Source organism: Neopelma chrysocephalum, unplaced genomic scaffold (assembly GCF_003984885.1).
Source record: "Neopelma chrysocephalum unplaced genomic scaffold, ASM398488v2 Primary Assembly neopelma1_106b, whole genome shotgun sequence".
NCBI lineage: Eukaryota > Metazoa > Chordata > Aves > Passeriformes > Pipridae > Neopelma > Neopelma chrysocephalum.
This window is the reverse complement of record NW_020897771.1, coordinates 2,719,565-2,739,655: the sequence shown is the minus strand read 5'-3', so window position 1 is coordinate 2,739,655 and position 20,091 is coordinate 2,719,565. Positions and strand designations below refer to the sequence as shown.

General features: G+C 39.5%; 1 protein-coding gene across 2 annotated transcripts in view; it reads left to right on the top strand.

Annotated features, from left to right (window-relative positions):
• The window catches only part of SLC6A5 (solute carrier family 6 member 5), a 32,625-nt gene extending 17,055 nt beyond the window's left edge, over positions 1 to 15,570 (top strand). The window contains exons 13-17 of one of the 2 annotated variants that reach the window (XR_003536359.1): positions 377 to 476; positions 5,419 to 5,519; positions 8,332 to 8,499; positions 10,766 to 11,161; positions 11,890 to 15,570. Coding sequence is in view for 1 of the 2 variants with exons in the window: in XM_027696455.1 (XP_027552256.1) it covers positions 377 to 476; positions 5,419 to 5,519; positions 8,332 to 8,499; positions 10,766 to 10,921 (525 nt within the window). In the remaining variant the exon portion in view is untranslated. Of the gene's footprint in view, positions 1 to 376; positions 477 to 5,418; positions 5,520 to 8,331; positions 8,500 to 10,765 lie in introns of both variants that reach the window. The other variant, XM_027696455.1, reaches the window with a different exon arrangement.
• The last annotated feature ends 4,521 nt before the right edge of the window (positions 15,571 to 20,091 follow it).

Genomic DNA, 20,091 nt, shown 5'->3' with positions numbered 1-20,091 from the left:
GATAGGACAAGATATCCTTTCCAAATAGATGAACTGGACTCATTATTAGGGTAGTTCTGGTTTCAAAGGTGATTTTGCTTTTCATGTAGTATTATGGGTTAAAGACACCACAAGTGGAAGGTCTGGTGGTGGTTCAGTCCTTAGTCTTAAAGGACTGAAGTCAAAGTCTTCCCAAGCTGTGTTGGCTACCGGAATCAGGGGTGCCATCTGCTTTTTTCTTGTTGGATTTGATATTCATTCAGCCAGAAGGAAGGAACTGTAATGCAGCACGAGCCTGAGTCTGGTCGATGTTTGGATGCTGACCTGGCTCCTGTTCCTCTCTGCTCTGCCTACCTCAATGCCACAAGTGATGGTTCTTCTATCTCTTTTTCCTTAGGGTGGAATGTATATGTTACAGCTTGTGGACACTTATGCAGCTTCTTACTCTCTTGTCATTATTGCCATCTTCGAGCTTGTTGGAGTTTCCTATATCTACGGTAAGAAAAAATACTGTTACTGGACAGCCTATGTCAAAGTAACACTTTAGCGTATGATAAAGTGAAGTTCTTAGGGAAAGGAGTATTTTTTTTAATAAAAAGCCTCAAAATTCTCTTATTTTGGACAAAGAATGATAGGACCTCATTACTATAGGATGCTTTCAAATAAATGTATTCAGAAGACTCAAAAGTCTCAAGTCCTTTTCCATCAATAGCTTAAAGCCGATGCTTAGAGATGAGTCTAAGAACAGATCGAGCAGTTAGTGACACTATCTGTCCATAACACACACTCAAGACTATGCAGCTTCTCAGAGTGACTAATTATCCCTGGTGGTAACAGCAGTTATATTGATCCATGCTGATGTACATGAATTGTGAGGAAGATCCTCAGTTGGTATAAAGCAGTGCAATCACCATGATGCTGCTGTAGCTACAACACTTGATACCAGCTGGTGGTGTGCTTCCAAGCTTTCAGGATGTGTTTTCAGGAGACCGATTCTTGGAAATGTGAAGATCTCCCCACATACCAGGTGATTAACCTGTGTCTGGAGTGTAGTGTTGCCAGTTAAGACTTGCCTTCTAAAGCAAAAGAGGATATGAATCTCAGTGTGAAAAATGACAAAGATAAGGCTGTTACTGCTGTTGCTGTTTGCAGGAATGAATTATGTAGTTTATGTCAGCTGGGCATAAAAATCCCAGATGTTCTGTTGAAGGACCTTAGGTTCTGGTCCTGTGCACTGAATACTTACGTCTACCTGTGTTGCACAGTCCACTCTGTAACATAAGTGCTTTAAAAAATAGTACAAAATTCAACAAATTCAGGATTTGTTGCTCTTGCTTGAGACATAAACATTCTAGACAGGACAGGGAATCAGCCCTTTCTTGTTTTCTCTAATTTCATGGAAATACAGCAGTGTATTTTATCTCCACTGACATCTAATCCAGTGAGCAGGCCTGAGTGGTTGGAAGCTAAGTCAGACATGACTAGTGTTACAGAATATGATGGAAAAATTCAAAATACAGAGAGAAGAGTTGATTTTGACTGGTCGTCTTCTGGTTAATCAAAATTCTTGTGGGTTTTTTTTATGCCCCTGGAATGTAAGTAATTTGATTAGAGTTGGCTTAGAAGTGAAATGAAACCCAGCTTCTCTAAAATCAATACAGTTCTGTAAGAGATAAGTGGGGATGCTCAAGAAGAGTATAAGGGTTTGTTGGGTTTTCTTTTTGCCTTTCTTCTCCTCCTCAGTTTGTTGAGAGCATGCCTGAACGATGCTGCAATGCTGTAATGCTTGAAATATTTTTAATGTTTTAAAAACTACTTAATTCTGTAAAGTTTCTTTGTTGTGTATGTTTTTAAACAAGGATGAAGGTAATAGGGAGCAGGTACTGGTTCTGTTCCTCCTCTGAACACTGTGTGGCAGAAGCACTGCAAACCTGCCTTTGTGAAATGACATTTTATTAGGCTTGGAAGCAAAAAATCGCTCTGGCTTGTGTCTGCTTTGCACAGTAAATTCCCTTAAAACACTAACTTTAATAAAAAATATAAAACAATACTCAAACAGTTATAGCATTGCAAAGGAAGGACTTGAATAGAGAAAAAAGGGGGTTTTTTTAGTTAGATATTACTTCATTGTAATCAGTTGTGGAAAACAACTGACAAATTACAAATTATTCTTTCCATACTTGCTGTACCAACTGGTTGTTCATCAACAGATCTGGGTAAAGCCTTTGCTATAAACTATTTCAAAGATTATTCCCTGGAATGAACCTTTCGCTGGACTAAGGAGGTTCCAGTCTTTTGAATGACAAAGGAAAGATTTACTTTACGATCATTATCTGCTTCATTAATGTACCAGAGCTACTTCTGCTGTGTTAAAGCTACTTTTGTAAGGACTGTTCATGGGAGTACATCCTGTACATTTGTGATTTGTGTGTTGTAAATACAAGCAAAGCTGCTGCTCTGGTTATATTCCTTCAAGCAGTGCTTAAAATTGGCATAATATATTTTCAAGCTCTGACAACTGCTGTTTTACACTCCACTGACACCTTTCTCTGTGTACTTGTACTCTTCATGGCAAGCAGGTTGGCACAATAGTGGCAGGTGCTTTTATGATGAAATAAATTTGTCTTTAGTTCTTGTTACATGTTCTGCTTGCTGAGCTTCTTGAGATTTTTAAATTAAAAAGGGACACACTTGGTTATTTCCTTGTAATCACTTATTTTTTTCAATAGAGTCAGTGCTCCACAAACCAACCAAATGCAGCTTTTATTTCCCATGCTGGTAGAAATGTTTATTCTCCAGTTGTTTAGATTATGATGCATGGTTGGTAAAGAACAGCTTAGAGCTGGGGGTATTAAGTTAATCATCAGCATAATTCCCACTGTTGCACTTTGTAACGTGAGGCTAAAGACAAAAATCCTCGTGTTCGAGCAAAACACTGTCAAAAGCTGAAAATGTATGACTGTAACTTTGTTTGTGCTCCTTCTAGATCTGGTTTTTGACTGTCTGTTTTTTTGAGAAGATTTGTTGTCAGAGCTAGTGGTAACTGCTGCAGTGTGTTCGTAAGAGACATTAGTAATTTTGAACATTTCACCTGCAGCAGAATAGCAAAGTAGTTGTCTCACTGGGTTTGCAGGCTCCTTTTTAAATGGCTTTTATATCTGCAGCACTTGTCAATACATCATTCTACTTTAGGGAGGGGGAAATCAGATATGGAATATCATGTACTGTTTATTTCCCAAAGTTATTCAGTAGGCCTGACTGATCCGAAAGGGAGACCAGATTTACTAGGATTTAAAAAAAAGTAATAAATTGGTGTTCTGTTAACCAAAACATCCCTCTCATTTTTCTGTGGAACTTTCACTGGAAAGAGATAAGTACTGTGTAATCCCTGTATCTGCTTGCATGCATTTGACTTCTGAACTGCTAATATTTAAAAGTACCTTAAACTGTGAATATCTGCTGATGGTTCCAAGAAGGAACTGATTTTTTTAATTGGAGTTTGAAGCAAATCTATGCAGATTTACATGAAGCTCGAATGAATTTTGGAGGCAGAAGCCCCTGGTAACTCTCAGTTAGGTATCCCTTCTTTGCAGTAGCAAGTGTGGCTGGAGTAGAGACTTTAAATGAGATTTAAACTTGGTGGAAAGACTCATCAGACTGTACCTTGTGCTGCTGCAATTAGTTTAAAATGATCTTTGTCCCCAGCACAGCTCAAAACTGGCTGCTGTGTGAGAATCTCCCTCACAGCTCGCTGCAGGTAAATAAAACACAGGGGCAAATCGTTCAGTTGCAGCAACTGGTCCATCACACAATGACCTTGGAGGTTATATTTGGTCCAGACATACAAACTTCTATTACAAAATAGAGAAGGACACCATGATTCAGACTGGTGCTGAAGTACAGTGATTCCACAGGTAATAAAAATTACATGTATTTTACAGAGAAGAGGCTTTCTGAAAAAGAAAATTTGCTGTAGTCAGTAGAGAAGAGAAAAAGAGGGAGAGAAACTACAGTTACTGAAAAAAAAAGTGACATCTGAGTCACCTTGGCTTAGTTTTTTAAGCTTACATCCACTGCAGATTGTAATTTTTTCCTCTTCCCTAAATTCAGTTCTTGCAATACCATCTCACTGTTTGATTTCTGGATTTTTCTTCTCTGTTTGTTGCCACAACCTGGTTCTTGAGCTTTTCTCTCACGTGCTATCTGCCTGAGTTGGGCCTTTAGGGCTGCCCAAGCACCACCCAGCCCTGTTACTTTCTTCAAGCTGCACCAGAAGACACTGAATAATGAACTATTGGTATTTTTTTACCTTCTTGATTCTTGGAACAGTCAGGTGGTTAGATTTATTTCTCCTTGATATCAACAGAAATGCTTCCAAATTAGATGCATCGAGCCTGAGGATTATCCCTTCTTATACCCTGCAGTGTCTAATAAGAACATGAAGTAGTATATTACTTTTGTTCAAGCATTTCTTCCCCTATTCAGTGCCTTTTCTCCAATATTTAAGCTGTCCCCACATCATGAAAGTTAGACAAAATGCTTTATAAAATTTAGATAAAATTGGCCCAAATTTTAAACATTTGTGTGGCAGATGAGCTCAGACTTGGACCCCAGGCCTCTCTCTTCTTACTGCAATTAGAAAAGCTGGAATCAATTTCAAATTTGTTTTTATTATTTTTTGATAAATTACTAATATCTAAATTACTAATAACTAACAGGGAATAGCAGCTCCTGGCCAGCACACTTTTTCCACCCACATGGCATCGCTGGGAAAGGAGCTGCAGAGACAGCTGAAATACCATTTTCCAATCTTGCATGTTTGATTAACTCAAGTAGCTTTAGAGATTCAATCAATACAATAATCTGAAGAAATAGCACATCAGTTAATCTGTTTGTTCAAACAACATTGAATATAATTTAAAATATTTACAGGTGCTCTCTGATAATTCTAAGTATCATTCAGGTATCAGCTGAAAAATAACAGGATATCATCAGTTTCAATGCTAAGGGACACAGTTGTAATCCAGTCAGGTAGCAGGTATAGAGAAGCTCAAATATTGTCTGTGCTGAAGCAGTTATACAGATATTAATAACACTAATCTTCATAGTGAAATAAAACAAGCCTGCAAATAATTATACAAATAACTGCAGCTACCCAGTACATACTATTACTGCTTTAACATCAAACACACCGAACACCTGATCTCTGTGTAAAAGCTCAATTTTGCTTTAATCCTCAAGAAGTAAATATTTTATTGGAATGGTTCCCACCACATTAGTCCCATTTTTTACTGTGTAGTTGGATCCTCCACAGAAGTTTTCAACCAACAAATCGGAGTTTGTTTTCGTAATTAGGCACAAGGGAGGGCACCAGAGCTCTGTTGCAAATTGCAGTTGGTTTCTTTCACACCTAATTACTTTTACGTTTGCCGTTTACAGGATTGCAAAGATTTTGTGAAGATATAGAAATGATGATTGGATTCCAGCCAAGTAAATTCTGGAGAGTCTGTTGGGCATTTGTGACCCCGACTATTTTAACAGTAAGGAAAAAAAGAAAAATAATTTAATGTCTTCTCCAAAGAGTTTTGTTGTTGTTTGTTCATCATTCATGATGTTTCTAGGTGGTAGTAATTAGAACTTGAATGCAGCTAATTAAACACAAGTGCTTGTGTTCTTACATGTGTGTGTAATAGGAACGGAGTGTAAGTAATGGTATTTTTGGTGGAGAGGGATGATGGGTTTCCACATGCTGCTATGGTGGCCTTTCCTGTCCCTGCAAAATGGTCCTGTAACACATTATTGCATAGCATCATTATGGATTATCATGTGTATATATATATATGTGTGTGTGTGTATGTGTATGTATATATGTGTGTATGTATATATATATGTGTAGGGAAAGGAAAGGTCATGATCCTCTTGTCTGTTGTCAGGTTGGGCGAGGGAAAAACCATTTTATTGAGTCATGAACTAATCCAGGAGAGATGATTTGGAAAGGCTGAGGTGGAAATTTGAATGACAGAGTTTTAGCTGCAAAGGTGGAGGTACTGCTGCAAAGATGGAAATAGTTCCGCTCTGGATAAGAAATATAAAAACTTTTAGTTTGTTTAGGGGAAAAAAGAAAACAAATGAAGAAAGGAAAAAAAGGGGTGAAAAAAGGGGGAAATGGGGGAGAAAAGAGGGAAAAGGGGAGCAAAGAGGTGAAAAAGGGGGGGAGAAGGTGGGAAAAGAGGAGAAAGGGGGAACAAGAGAAGGAAAAGAGAAGGGGAAAGAAAAAAAGGTGGGGGAAAGATGAAAAAAGAGTGGGGGGAATGATGAAAGAAGGAAAAGGGGGGAAGAGGAGAAAAGAGGAAGAAAAAAGGGGAGATATGAGGATAAAGGGAGAAAAGGGGGAAAGAGGGGAAAAGTGGAAGAAAAAGGGGGAAATGAGAAAAAAGGGATAGAAGGGAAAAGAGGAAGAAAAAAGGGAGGAATGAAGAAAAAGGTAACAAAGGGGAAAAGAGGAAATAAAAAGGGGGGAAATGAAAAGGGAACGAAGGGGAAAGAGGAAATAAAATGGGGGAAAATGAGGGAAAAGGGGAAAGGAGGAAATAAAAAGAGGGGAAATGAGGAAAAAGGAGAAAGAGGAAATAAAAAGAGGAAGTAAAAAGAGGGGAAATGAGGAAAAAGGGGGAAAGAGGGGAAAAATGAAAAAAGGTGGGCAAAAAAAAAAAGAAAGAAAAAGAGGAAAAAAAAAAAAGAAGAGAAGCCAAAGGAAAAAGGGCCTGTTGCTTCCAAACCCTTCTGGCGCCGAGGCAATGAAGGAATGTGGCCCCCGGTAGTCGGAGAAGCCCCTCCCGGCCCGGGCCGAGCGCGGCGCTTCCCGGCGGTGCCCGCAGGTGGCGCTGCGGGACAGCGGCGGCGGCGGCCGGGGCGGGGGAAGCGGCTCCCGAGATAAATCGGAGCGTGTCGGGTTTGTTGCTGTTCTTCCTTTCCCTCGGTTTGTATTCCCACCTCCTTTCAAACACCTTCCTTCGAATCTACTTAATGCTCACTTCGCATTTAGGTCTCCGTTCAGTCAAAAGGGACATCACATTCTCAATTTTGCCATTGCTACGCGTGTTTTCTCCAAGTCCAGGAATCCAAGTCTAATAACTATATCTACAGTTAATGTCTAGATTTATAGTCCAAATCTAATAACTATATCTACACTTACTATCTAGATTTCCATCAGAGTGTTTCCTTTATGTTTTAGCCCAAGTGCAGGTGCAATTTGTGATTGCACATAATTTATTTTTTTTTTGGGCACAAGAATGAAATAATTATTTCAGCCATTTTAAAAGCTTTCACCTTGATAAATCAGCACAAAGCAACAGAGCCTTTCTTTACCAGGATTTGCTGTTTGAGAGCACGTGCTTCCACCTGGAAGTCCTCAAGCCTGGACCATATATGCAGCAAGATATCAGCATTTGTGTAGAGTTTTAAAAACTCATCATTTCACAGCAGTGCTGAATAGTTCCTACAAGTCATATAATCACAGAATGGTTTGGGTTGGGAGGGCCCTTAAAGACCACCTAGTTTCAAACCCCCTGCCATGGGTAGGGACACCTTCCACTAGAAATTATGTTGTTTCTTAAGAAAAACAAATCTGAACTGACTGTGTTTATTTTCCAAACTTGCATGTTCTGTTGTTGTTCTCTCCAAATGCAATATATAGTGAACTTGCAGTGAGAAATAAATTGACACTGATCAGTCATAATTCAATTTTTATGCAATGGAAACAGGCAAAGCAAAACCAAGCAATAAATTCTTTTCTATTATTGCTTCTGTAAAGCTAATATTTGATACATTTGAATAGCCTAATATTAGACTTTCATTAGACTCTACATCTCTGGAAATAAAAACTGATCATTTTTATATGTGCCTTCACCTAGTTATACTTCTATAAATCTTCTGTGTGCAATTATTGCAAGCACAGGCATTTCCCAAAAGTTACTGAATTATGCACAAATGTAAGCAGATGTATTGCTGTTCATACAGTAAGTGAAATGGAGTAACTTAGCATAATCACATTAGGTAAAACTGCCAATAGACCATGTAATAAAGCACATTACTCCAGGGAGAAGATTCTAATTTCAATTCTTCTGGCGCAAATACAGTGATTTTTGTGGGATTTTGCAGGATTTCCTTGAAACTCATTAGATTCAGGCTCTGAGCTGTTTATTATAGCTTGTGGCAGCGCCCTGCCTTAGGTGTATGCTCTTTTATCCGTATTCCATGTATTCCAACCCTGTGTGTGGATACCTACCGTTTGTTGCATAGCAGGCTTGTTTTGCTTATTCAAACATATTTGTTTTCCTTTCTTGTTTCCAGTTCATCCTCTGCTTCAGCTTTTACCAGTGGGAGCCGATGACTTATGGAGCTTACCACTACCCTGGCTGGTCCATGGTGCTCGGGTGGCTGATGCTGGCCTGCTCAGTCATCTGGATCCCAGTTATGTTTGTGATAAAAATGCATCTAGCCCCAGGCAAATTCATTGAGGTAATTCTTCTGCCTTTTTGCTCTTTACAAATTCGGTCACAGGAGACTGTCTCTTTTATTTTACATTGATTTTTGTGATATTGAATGTCTAATAGTGCTAAGATTACTTTCTGGTAAACTAGTTATTGTGTTGCAAAGAGATGCTCAGTTGATTTAAATTGTAGACCTTCTATTCCTCACTCCTCAACAAAATGCTCCTAAACTGTGGAGTGATTTTTTTTTTTTTTTTAATCTAGAAGGGGTTACAAATTTCATGAGTCCTGGTTATGGCTTTACCGGGAGAAAGCTGTTCTAGCTTTGTTGGCCTTTTTGGAAAAGCAGTGTGTAGACGTAGGAAGCACCAACTGCTGGTGTGTGTTGTGCTGCAGGGACCCTGGCAATCAGCACCAGGAGATGTCAATCAGGAGCTGCCTGTTTGCAAAGTGTGGGACGGTTGGGTTCTGGAGTCATCCGGGATGTGCTTCAGGAGGTTGTGCCACTCACAGGAATAAAATATATGAAGAGACCTCCCGCTCTACATCTCAAACTACTCATTATAAAACCTAGCTGGCAATCTTTGCTTTATCCTTCTTCATCTCTTTATTTTTCTTGAATAAGCTGATCCCTCCTGGCACCTGGGCTTAGAATAATTCCAGCTGGCACTTTATTTTTACCCTGCTTAACCTGTTTATTTTGCAAATCAGATTCCTGACGCTTCCCCAGTGCTCCAGAAATGTGGTGGTCACCTTCTGCTCTCCATCTCTGTGCCTTGTCCCTGCCTGCCACCCCCATCATACCCTGTCCCCTTCCTGTAGGCTCCTTGGTTCCTTGCAGGGCATGGAACAGCAATGCCTTTCTCATGTCGGCATTTCATCTCTTTATTGCCCTCACCATTCTTCTGAGGAGGCTCAGTGCTCTTATTTGAGGTCTTTGAGGCTTTCTCAGCTCTGCCTTCTCGTCACTGCATGCTGCTTGTGCTGTTCCCTCCTTGGGAGAAGGAACAGACGCTCTCTCCCCTTTCCGTAGCCGCTTTTGCAGTTCAGCTTTCCTGCAAAACCCATTGGGGCTGTTTTATGCTTCAAAAATGAAAAGAAGAGAAAATGTACTAAAAGAGCATAATCTTTTTGGTCTCTCAATATGCCACACTACACATGCCTAAGGGAAAAGACCAGGACTCTGCTTCCCATAGAGCAAAAGAATTTCACGGGAGAGGAATTTTCGTAGTAGTGGGACACCTCAGGGAAGGCATCCAGGCACATGGTTTGTAGCAGGTCACTTGTCTGAAGGACCATTCAGCCCTTGTGTAGAGCACATTGGAGTGCACAGGTCAGGAGACAACTACTCCTTTTGGGAACGAGCTAATGTGGAATTAGATTTGCTTGTTCATTGTCTCATGAGCTCCTCTCACTGAGAAAATTGTTCTCCTTCAAAACTTCTAATGTGTTGCACTGGCATATATATTGCCACAAAACTAGGGTGCTTTTCTTACTGTCCCTCCAGTTGTGCACCCAAAGAAACACCCAAGAGTTGGATCTGTTTTGAAGGGGCTTTTGCTGAAACTATTTCAGCTGTAGCCTGGTATTTCCTCAATACTGAGTCTGTTGCATAAAATTATTATGGTTGATTTGGGAGGTAAGAGTTGCAAACTGGTAATTAAGCAGAGATTAAAATAACTGATAGAGAGGTCTGATCCACTTTATTAGGTAATAAACATATAATTGTTCCCTCTTAAGTCATCAGAAATATGTTTTCTTTCCCTTTTATCTCTGAATGCACCGATCAAATTATATATTCAATAAGGAAATCAGCGGAAAGATTAGAAAATTTTTGTTGTTTGCCAGGTTAGCATTCTCCTCTTTTTTTTTTCCTGCAGATAGAAATGAAACATCTCAAAATTAAAATCTTTGTTCATTCATAGTGATGTACTGGTTTTTGGTCATCTGTATACTTTTGGGAAATATGCTAAACAGAAATCCAATTATTTTAATGCAGTTACCCAGTGCTTAGACCATTGGGCTAAGTAATTGTGCACATGTCCTTCAGTAAGAGAGCTTTGCAATCTGTAACAGTGGTTCTGAGCTCCCCTCATATGGTGTGGGGGAGAATGCATAATTAAAATCTGGGCACTTTACCCTCTATTAATCTTGAAAACTTCGTGCAAAACAAATGCTGAGCATTGCAGGGCCATCATCAATAATCTTAAATGAGCTTATCCTCGTTTCTTCTGCATTGTAATTCTGCTCCATAACATCAAATGAGACTCTCTTTTCTCTCCCCCACATGGCAGCGACTCAAGCTGGTGTGCTCCCCACAGCCTGACTGGGGTCCGTTCTTGGCCAAGCACCGCGGTGAACGTTACATGAACATGATTGATCCACTGGGAACCTCCTCCCTGGGACTTAAACTGCCAGTGAAGGATATGGAACTGGGGACACAATGCTAATAATTATTACTAATGGGTGGCAATAACATTGTCAGCCTTTTCTGATATGTTTTTCTTTTTTTCCATTTTGTTCCCCCACCGTTTCTTCTTTTCTTTTCTTGCCTGGAAGTGGTTGTCTAGGAAAGTAGGATTTACTGTTGCATGCCATAGGGAAGACCTAGCTAGACCACTTCCAGGTGTAGGTGATGCCCATGACATGTTCTGTACCCAGTGAGACAGCAAAACCACAGTGTGTGACAGGTGACGTACCAGGTTTTGTCGGGTGATGTAGGAATAAGCAAAACCAAATCGAAAAATCTTTAAAGGAAACAATGTGCAGGATTTGACCCATTTCCCATAAGCATCCTCATAACAGGTGGCTATGATGGTACTAGGATTTTGCTACCAGCGTATTCAAAGGAAGGTTCAGCCCTCAGATGGGCTGGAAGTGAGCAAAGAAGGGGATGTCTTGTAGTCCTGGCGTAAATCCAGCATAAGGCTCCTGTGAAAAGTGGGGTGGCTTTTTTTATGCTGACAGCAGACCTTGGCCTATCATGTCTGCTCACTTCTTTTATAATTTATACCATCTTTGAGGGATTGTTATGTTATGTAAACAAATGGAGACTGTGTAAACAGCACACCAGGAAGTAATATGTGGGGTCAGAACAGAAACGTGATAATCCATTTAATCTTTTCAGGTAGAAAAATAAGAACAAAATTTAAAAAAAACTAGTCAATTCAGACTGGGACTAAAGTGCATTTGAGTCTAGAAACGGTTTGGAAATAGTGCCAGAATGAGGTGTATGGGCATCACTGTTTAAAGTACTGTCATATGTTTCTTTCAATAATTTGATATCTGTCACTTCAATTAGAAATGCCTGAGTTTTACAATGTGTCTGAAAACTTGTTCCACAAGAAGTGCAACTGTGGTTTTACTCACTTCAATACTCTGAACATAATTTTCCTTGTTTCTCTGCTTTTGTTTACAGTATCTCCTCAAGAAGCCATCATATAATTTGTGCCTAACTTTGTATTCTTACAGTGGTAAGTGTAGTCTAGTTACCACCTGAAAACAGTTATTAGAAGTTAGATGTGCTGTTCAACTTTGTGACTCCCCGTTCATTTGCCTACAAACATCTTTATATAGCCTATAACCTTGAGATGATGTATTCTTCTCTTTCAGCCAAGGGGGAAATAGCAGGACCCCACTGGTCTATATATTATATATATAGCACATAAATTCTTCAAAGCAGTATTCTCTCTGAAATGTAAATAGGGATTTTCTTTACATTAAAACATTTTCGTTAAACAAAAAAACCAAAATCCACAATAATTAACCACTGCAGTCATCCACACGGTTGCAAAATGCAACCGTTAGATATACAAAATGCAAGGGTTGAGGTGAGAGGACAATCTAGTAGATGGCCATTATAACATTGCATAGCAGTAGGACATTCTAAAGCATTATATTTTAGAAATCAGATATAAGCAGTGATATGAATACTAGATTAAAATAGTTTTGTTACCTATTGGACAGAGTGAAAAATACAGCTTTTTAAGAGTACATTTATTTACCTGAATAGAAAATTAGCCCAACTTATTGTAAATGCACTAGAATGAGGGAGAAAAATATATCTTCAATAATTGGCAAAACGGTAATCTTTATTATCTTGTTATATCCTATACATGCATATATGATATTTTTTAACAGTGATCAGTGTTCATGTAGTGTGTGCTAGTGATGTTTTATGTCCCTATAAATATCTTATCAATCAGTGTAGAGATGATGAGCTTAGAGTAGTTTATCCAGTTTTTTTCCCTCCCCGGACGCTACTGTAGTAGCCCGTAAATGTTCTTTCCTTTCAGGGGACTGTTTCTATCCTATTCTTTTGTCTGTCTGCCTTCATATTGCAGGGTCTCAGGTAAATCCTCTGTTCATGTGTGTCCGTAGATCAGTAGGTGTGTTGTTTCATCCAGCTGAAGAAAACAAAAAACTAAACCTTGAAGTAACACCTTCACAAATTGTTAACTTCTTTTCTCTCTCTGTGTGTGTATATATATATGTATATTAAATATATTAATCATTTTGCTGAACTTCCTCTTTGACGGGGCAATTAGTGTTGCCAGTTCTAGGCACTGCTGGAGACCTTTAATCCTCATGCAGAACAACTGAAGCGCTATCAGGGGTTGTCACCCAGGGAAGGGAGGGCAGATTCCGCAACATTTTACGCTGACCCCCCGAATCTCCACTCCACGGGCTCTTGCTGGTCCCTGTCTCACACAGCAGCAGGACAGGACCTTCCTGTGAGCTTCTCTGCCTTAAAGCTGTGCCCCCTTGTTTCAGCTTCGCCTGCTGTTTTAATAAATGACTTGTTATTCTTACTTCTGGCTTTTATTTTCCTGACAGAGGCAGGTTTCAGAAGCCATGCTCTGTCTGATCTCACGAAGGTCCAGAAAGATGAGCTGGAAATTTGGTCCCCACGTCTAGGTGAGGCTGGGTGCAGAAAGGAACCTAAGGATTCTGTGTTTTGAAGTCAGTACCTCTAGTAGAAATTAGGGGTTTTTTGTCAGGACAAATCACTTTGGGCCTCTCTTGGCCAATATTCCTTAGCATCTTGGTTTGATTTTTGGAGTGCAAGCCAGTTTATCTTCACTACTGTGATTGAAAAACAACAAGTATCCACAGGTTTGGTCCTCTTTTAAAGAAGAAAACACACTCAAACAGTTTAAGAGTACTGAATCCTTTCACTTATTAGCTTGTCTCAAGACAAACTGGGATTAACTAATTGCAATAAAATTACCTCAGTGTAAGGATGTCAGTTACTGTCTACCTGAATTATGAAAGAGTTATCATTTGAAGGAGTGCTGCTGGGGTATGATATCTTTTGGCTTGGATTACCAAACCAGAATGCGTATGAAATTGCAATTGAATTGCTTTCCATGATTTATGTAATTAATCTGCTTGCTTTTTAATTTAGATGTTGTTCCTGTGCCTGGTAAGTCATTAGTGCAGGATTAGGCTTGACTTTGAAACTCTGTAAACAGATGATAGTGATTTTTTTTCCAGCTGATCTTTATCTTCAGCTTTGACCCCATTACTAGGCTTGCAAAAACCTTTGGAGAAGGGGGAGAAATGCGTACAAAAATCACAGGAGATGTGAAGTTTTCACTGTCTGTTAAAAGTGAGTGTTTTTTTTTTGTCACATCAGACTATTTTAAAAAGTATTTTACTGGCCAAATCTGAGAGTTGAGATTAAATTAACCAGCAGTGTCTTCTTTAAATGGAAGTAATCTTGAAGTTTGGGAATGCACTTCATTTACCATATTCTAGGAAAAGTTTGCATGTACTTTGATAATTTTCTAAAAATAAATTTAGTAACTAATAATATACCAGTAAAGATCTTTAAAAAAAAAGGAGGGGAAAAAGCCATACTAGTAAAAATGTGATGTCCGTACTTGCAGATCTATCTATCTTGTGAGTAAAAAATGTTTAAATTTGGTGAAATTATAATGCATATTTTTTTCTTTGAAATGAAATTGAGTTTCTGGATGAGCTGAGATGCATTATTGTATGCATTAAAGATTATACCTAATGCAAATGCTTGCCATCTTCAAATTCTTTGGGGTCTTCCTAGTGTTTTCAATATGCAATTTTCAAAACCTGTGTTTCAGCTAGCCAAGGCAGCACTTTGTTTCCAAAAGAAGGGTTTAACAAAATGACCTTTAATTGAGAAAGACTTGGATTGTCTTTTTATGATATTTCAATTGAGTCAAAGTAGTCTTTTGGTTAGGTTCTGCTCCACTGACTGCATTAGACGTGCCTCCACACTGAAGACCATTGCTTCTGATATGCTGTGTGACTGTCTCTTACCATCAAATTCCAACACCAGATTGATTTTAAATACCTTTGGTCTGTTTGTTATGTACAGTTGTATGGATAATATGATTTCTTGTTGCCTGTGTTAAGGCAATTGCTTATGTGTGGCAGTCATTGGTTTTCCTATTGGTTTCTTATTCTGCAGCTCCACTTCTTCTTGCAATCAAGGATGGACTTGTAGGGATTGTGGGTTGTAGGCAGCAGAGCTTTTGACAGCTGGCCTCCCAGAAAGCTTCTTTGTTCTGCTATAAAACTGTTGTAAGAGACACTTGTTTCTTGGTTTGGAGTTGAATGGTGTGCACTTAAGGAATTTGTAAAATAGTCAGAGCTTGATATTCCTGAGTGGCTCAGGTAGATGACTCGATAGGGGAGGGGAGGGATATTGGGGTTTCTGCCTTTGTCACCCTCAGGCAGCCTATTGCCAAAGAGAGAAGATTTTCCTGATGGGTTTAACATAATGTGAGAACCAGGCTGGACCTTAATGCTTGCAATATTTCTGTTTGCCCATAGCATCTAGATACATCTTCAGGTAACCATTTGCCTTATAGCTATCTTCCATTGTTAGGAAAATTATTGATTGACTAAAACATGTTGTTATCTGTCCTTTATATTATGTAGTATTACCTTGTAAGGTAGATGCTTGGCTGGTATAAATTGTCACACCTTTGTCTGGAGCTGTGACAATTTACACCAGCTGAGAATTTGCGCCCTGTGTCCTATGGCACTTTATTATGGACCCATCGCTGATGGGTTAAATCTTAATTACTTGCGTAATGTCATATATAAATATATATATATATATATTTACAGGCATTCTATGGGGTACTGCTGCCTATGGATAAAGATTTGTACCCTAACCAGGTCATTATAATTTTTTCATGAGCTGTATGTGGAAAAGATATATTATGTTACAAAGGATGCATCATATATATCTCATGTAGTGTATATTATAATGCTGTATGTTATTAATTTCAGAAATCATTATTCTTGAGGCCCTACCTCAAATTTTGTATTTATGTGTACAAATGCAATTTATTGTATTATATATTTGCCTAATATATTTGGATGTGATAAATTAAAATTATTCAATAATGTATGGGCTCTAAAGACTCCAAATAAATGTCCAGTGTTTAAAACATAAAATACATCAACTTTTCTGGTGAATGAAATGCTTCTTTTTCCACCACCTCCTTCCCCACCCAACACACGCCACAAACATCATTCTTACTTAACACACAGCCTTAAGGTATCCGCAGAATTGATCCATTTGATTGTTAGAAACATGGAGCAGCAACTGGAAACAGCCCTCGTGGGAAATGGGGATGTTGCACAGCTGCAGAAACAAGTATCATTTAAATGGCTGGATTCTTAACTATTGAGTGCTCTGTAGCTTGTGGAATGATGGATTGCTTAGCAGAGGTCCGACTGGATTTGTTTAAATCTTTCTTATCCTATGAATTCGATCATCCCAAAGGTTGTAAAACTGTTAAAAACAATAGAGGTTCATATGTGCTGGAGATGCAAATGGGAGGCTTAAGGGAGGAGCAAATGAAGAAGGAACATGTAAGGACACGGTTCCAGTGGAATTCCTGCGGTGTGGCGAGGGCAATGTACCACAACACTGGTTTGGTAAGCAGGTGCTTCCCTCCCCAGCAGCCTGCTATGGGAATTGTACTGATGCAACCTGTTTCACTGTTGCCAGACATGACCTTTTGAGAAACTACCCCCAAATACAGCATCTGAAGCACGATGTAACAACGTGGCATCAAATATGGTAGCGCAAGGCAATGATTTCATGCAAGGGCTGGTCCTGAAGACAGGATTGTTTCACCAGTTCTGCTAATCAGTTCTCCTCCAAAAAAGTACTTTGTTCTGCCTTTAACCTTGCATTTCTCTGAGATGTGTATGTGTGGGCAAAGGGAGTGGCAGGACCCAGTGACTCCCGTCACTCTTTGCATACTGTACATACAGATGTACTGCATCGTAGAGAAGTCTGAAGTTACCAGCAAGCATCGTGAGAGTCCTGAGAGACAGGTAAGTGTAATTAATCCCCTTTTCAGGAGGAAAAATTGAGGCACATGGAATTTGTCAAATACCCAAAGTCAACCCCTGTAAGTCAATGATAAAACACATCAATTTTTAGGAGTAAGAGACACTTATTTGCTGTCACCATTAAGCACTATGGCATCAAATTTTTAAACTCATGGGAATGGGTAAAAATATATACCCTTTTAACTTGATTATATGGATTCACCATGGCCACATTTTAAACCAATGTATGTTGCTTAACACCTGGAAGAAAGGTACGTCTTGTATTGCAGTGCTCACAGATGTGCTTAGTTTGAAATAATTTTACTCTTTTGGTGCTGAAATTCCTATGGTTAGGGTATGGGTTGAAGGGCACATCTTATACCAAAGAGATTAATCAGTTGTAAAGTTTATCTTAGACTTTTCAGTCTTCAAGCATTTGCTGACCATGTGTTTGGGAATTTAAAAACAAACAAACAAACAAACAAACAAAAAACTTAGGTGTTGCTCCATGGCTGGGTACAGAAGTAGACAAATGATTTCTCTTTGTAAGGCTTCATTCCAGTGCATTTATTAGTTATTTATGTAATTATAAATTCCAACATGGGTACTTTCAGCCTGTTGAACTGATTATATAGCCTTTTACATTTATTTATCAGTGTATAAGACAGATACGGCATATAGTAATCCCCCATTTTACACCTACTCCTTTTCATAATATTCAGCTGTGAGTGCTGCTGTTAATTCCTGCCCTCTACTGGCAGCAAAGCAAACTTGACTCGTATGATTTTAAGTACCCCTGTGGAGCCAGGCTTTCCAGGGATGTGAGCCTTCTTTGTGAATGGAGACTTTTTACTCCATGAGCTACGAGGCGATGGAGATTTGTTTTTCATTTTTTTTTTTTTCTCCCAGGTGGAAGCACTGTCGTTTCCCAGCGTTTGCAGTTCAGCTGGCAACTGAGCCCACACGTATTCAGATACACTTGGAGTAAAATTGCCTTTTAGCTGTGGCACGCAGACAGCCTTACAACTGCTCAGAGAGATGCTAGGCCTACTTAAATATCCTTCATCAAACTCCAAAGTGTCACAAGCTTTGTGGCTGGCAGGGCTAACAGTTTAACACCACACAGTTAGCAACTTCACAATAATTTAGGTCAAAATCAAGAAGCATTCAATGACCAACTGAGAGTGCAGGAACAATATTTCACAGGAGTGTTATCTGAGCTGAAATCCAACTCACTTGCCAGGACAAACATTTCACTCTTGCAAAAGTGCCATCAGATAATTTTTTTAATGTAATTGCTATGAATATTCAGGAACACAGTTTTAATTAATATCTGAATGTCAGGCTTTTCAGCTATTTATACTTCCAACAAGATCATATCAGGAGGTCAGATTTTCTGGTGATAAAGGAAGACGATTTGTTGCCGATAGAGGAGGTGCAAGAGTAGTGTTGGCTGCAAGAATGGGATTTTTTGTTTTCCATCTATTTGCCCTGGTCAGTTGAAAATGCTTGTAGGATTACTAACGCTCTCTGAATGTGTGAGCCTTCCGGGCACTGAGCTGGACTACAAGAAGAGCCACATCTGTGGGACCAGCTCTTTCCAGAGCACTTTCTACAAAGCTGCTTGTGTTATTTTCTGCAGTACCTGTGGGCTTTTGAATGCTTCTAGTGAACAGAAGAACAAATCAGTAATGGTTAGGACATTCTTTATCCATGAGATTGTTCAAGATGTGTTTGAAGCTGTGCTTTAAATCTGTTAACATGGTGTAAATTTTTCTATGTACACACAGTAGGTTTTATTTTTTAAATAGGATTTAATACAGATTTAGATTAATCAGGTCTATTTGAGAATCTAGCCATGACCAGTTTAAATTATATATCTATTTTAGACTCTGCACCAAATGGAAAACAGAAAACTTGGCTTGAATTACATTCAATTTGGTGTGTGGATAGACACTGGTTTTACTACTAGATAAGCACAAACAGATCTAAGCTAACAGGAATTGGATATACAGACCTGCTTCACAAAAAGAAATCTCTTAAATAAGAGAGTACATGCTATGCAGAACATTGATGTGATCAGGGTGGAATCAGAGGGGTGTGTCTTCACGTGCTGATGTACCATTGCCTCTTTTTCTTGTTGCTATGGTTATGTAGCATATCCATGTACACACACATATACTTGTACACCATGTGTGTACTTCTCCCCACACCCCATGGCTAAGAGTGGGGCTAACAAACAACAGGGCATCCTCATCAAAGGTAAGAAGCTAAAAAGTTATATTTGAAAAAAAAAAAAAAGTTGTGTTGATACACTGGAGATAAATTACCGAGGTGCTTTTGGAATGACCACCCCGGAGATTTCCTGGAGTGCATCACCTTGCTTGCAGCCAGGAACAGCTGTTTCCCGAGATCCTACTAATTAAGTAATTAGGCAGCCAAGTCAGACTCTTTGCTCTTGCCAATGTAAACGTGTGTGAATGCAACTATCCACTTAAGATGGGCATGATTTGTATGGTGTCATCCTAACTTTATCCAAATGCACAGTTTATTATTTTACATTTAAGATGGCTGGAACTGTGCGGTGCAGAACCAAACCATGGTGAGGGGAAGCAGTAGAGAGGACGATCCTCAGGCTTCACAGTTGAGATGACTTGTTTTGAACTGTGGCAAAGCTAGATCAGCTGGAAACCTCATTCTGCTCCTGTTCAGTAGGGGGGGAATGTCATCGGGGCCAATAAACTCTCCTTCAAATTGAAATCAGGTGTTCTACAGGGAAGAGGCATTGCAGAGAGCTGAGGCATGCGGTGATCAGTTTCTTGCCAAGGATCGAGTCAAATTAAAGGGCTGGAGGGAAGAAATATTTTGAAAACAGGTTTTAAAACAGCCATCAGAGCAGATTCTCATATGGCTCGCAAGTACCATCAAATACTTTGCTTCCCCTTTACACTTTAGAGGCATGAAAAAGCAGTTAAATACTTGAGTTGACCAAGGACACGCAAGAAGCCGAGCAAGGGTGCAGGTTTCTGTATTATATCTCAGAACTTCTTTTTGTTTATTCATACAGCGCATGAATTATTACTAAGACTAAATAGTTAATGAGGGTTGATTCTCACGCCGAAAAGGAGGAGGACGCGGTGGGGGGGGGGGAGGCGCTCCCGCAGCCGCACTTCGCACCCACCCGGGGTGGTTCATTCGGGGGGATTCACCTCTCGGGGGAGCAGGGAAGGGTGTGCTCCGCTCCTGGCCGAGCCGTGCGGGGCGCAGGGGGGCGGAGGGGCGG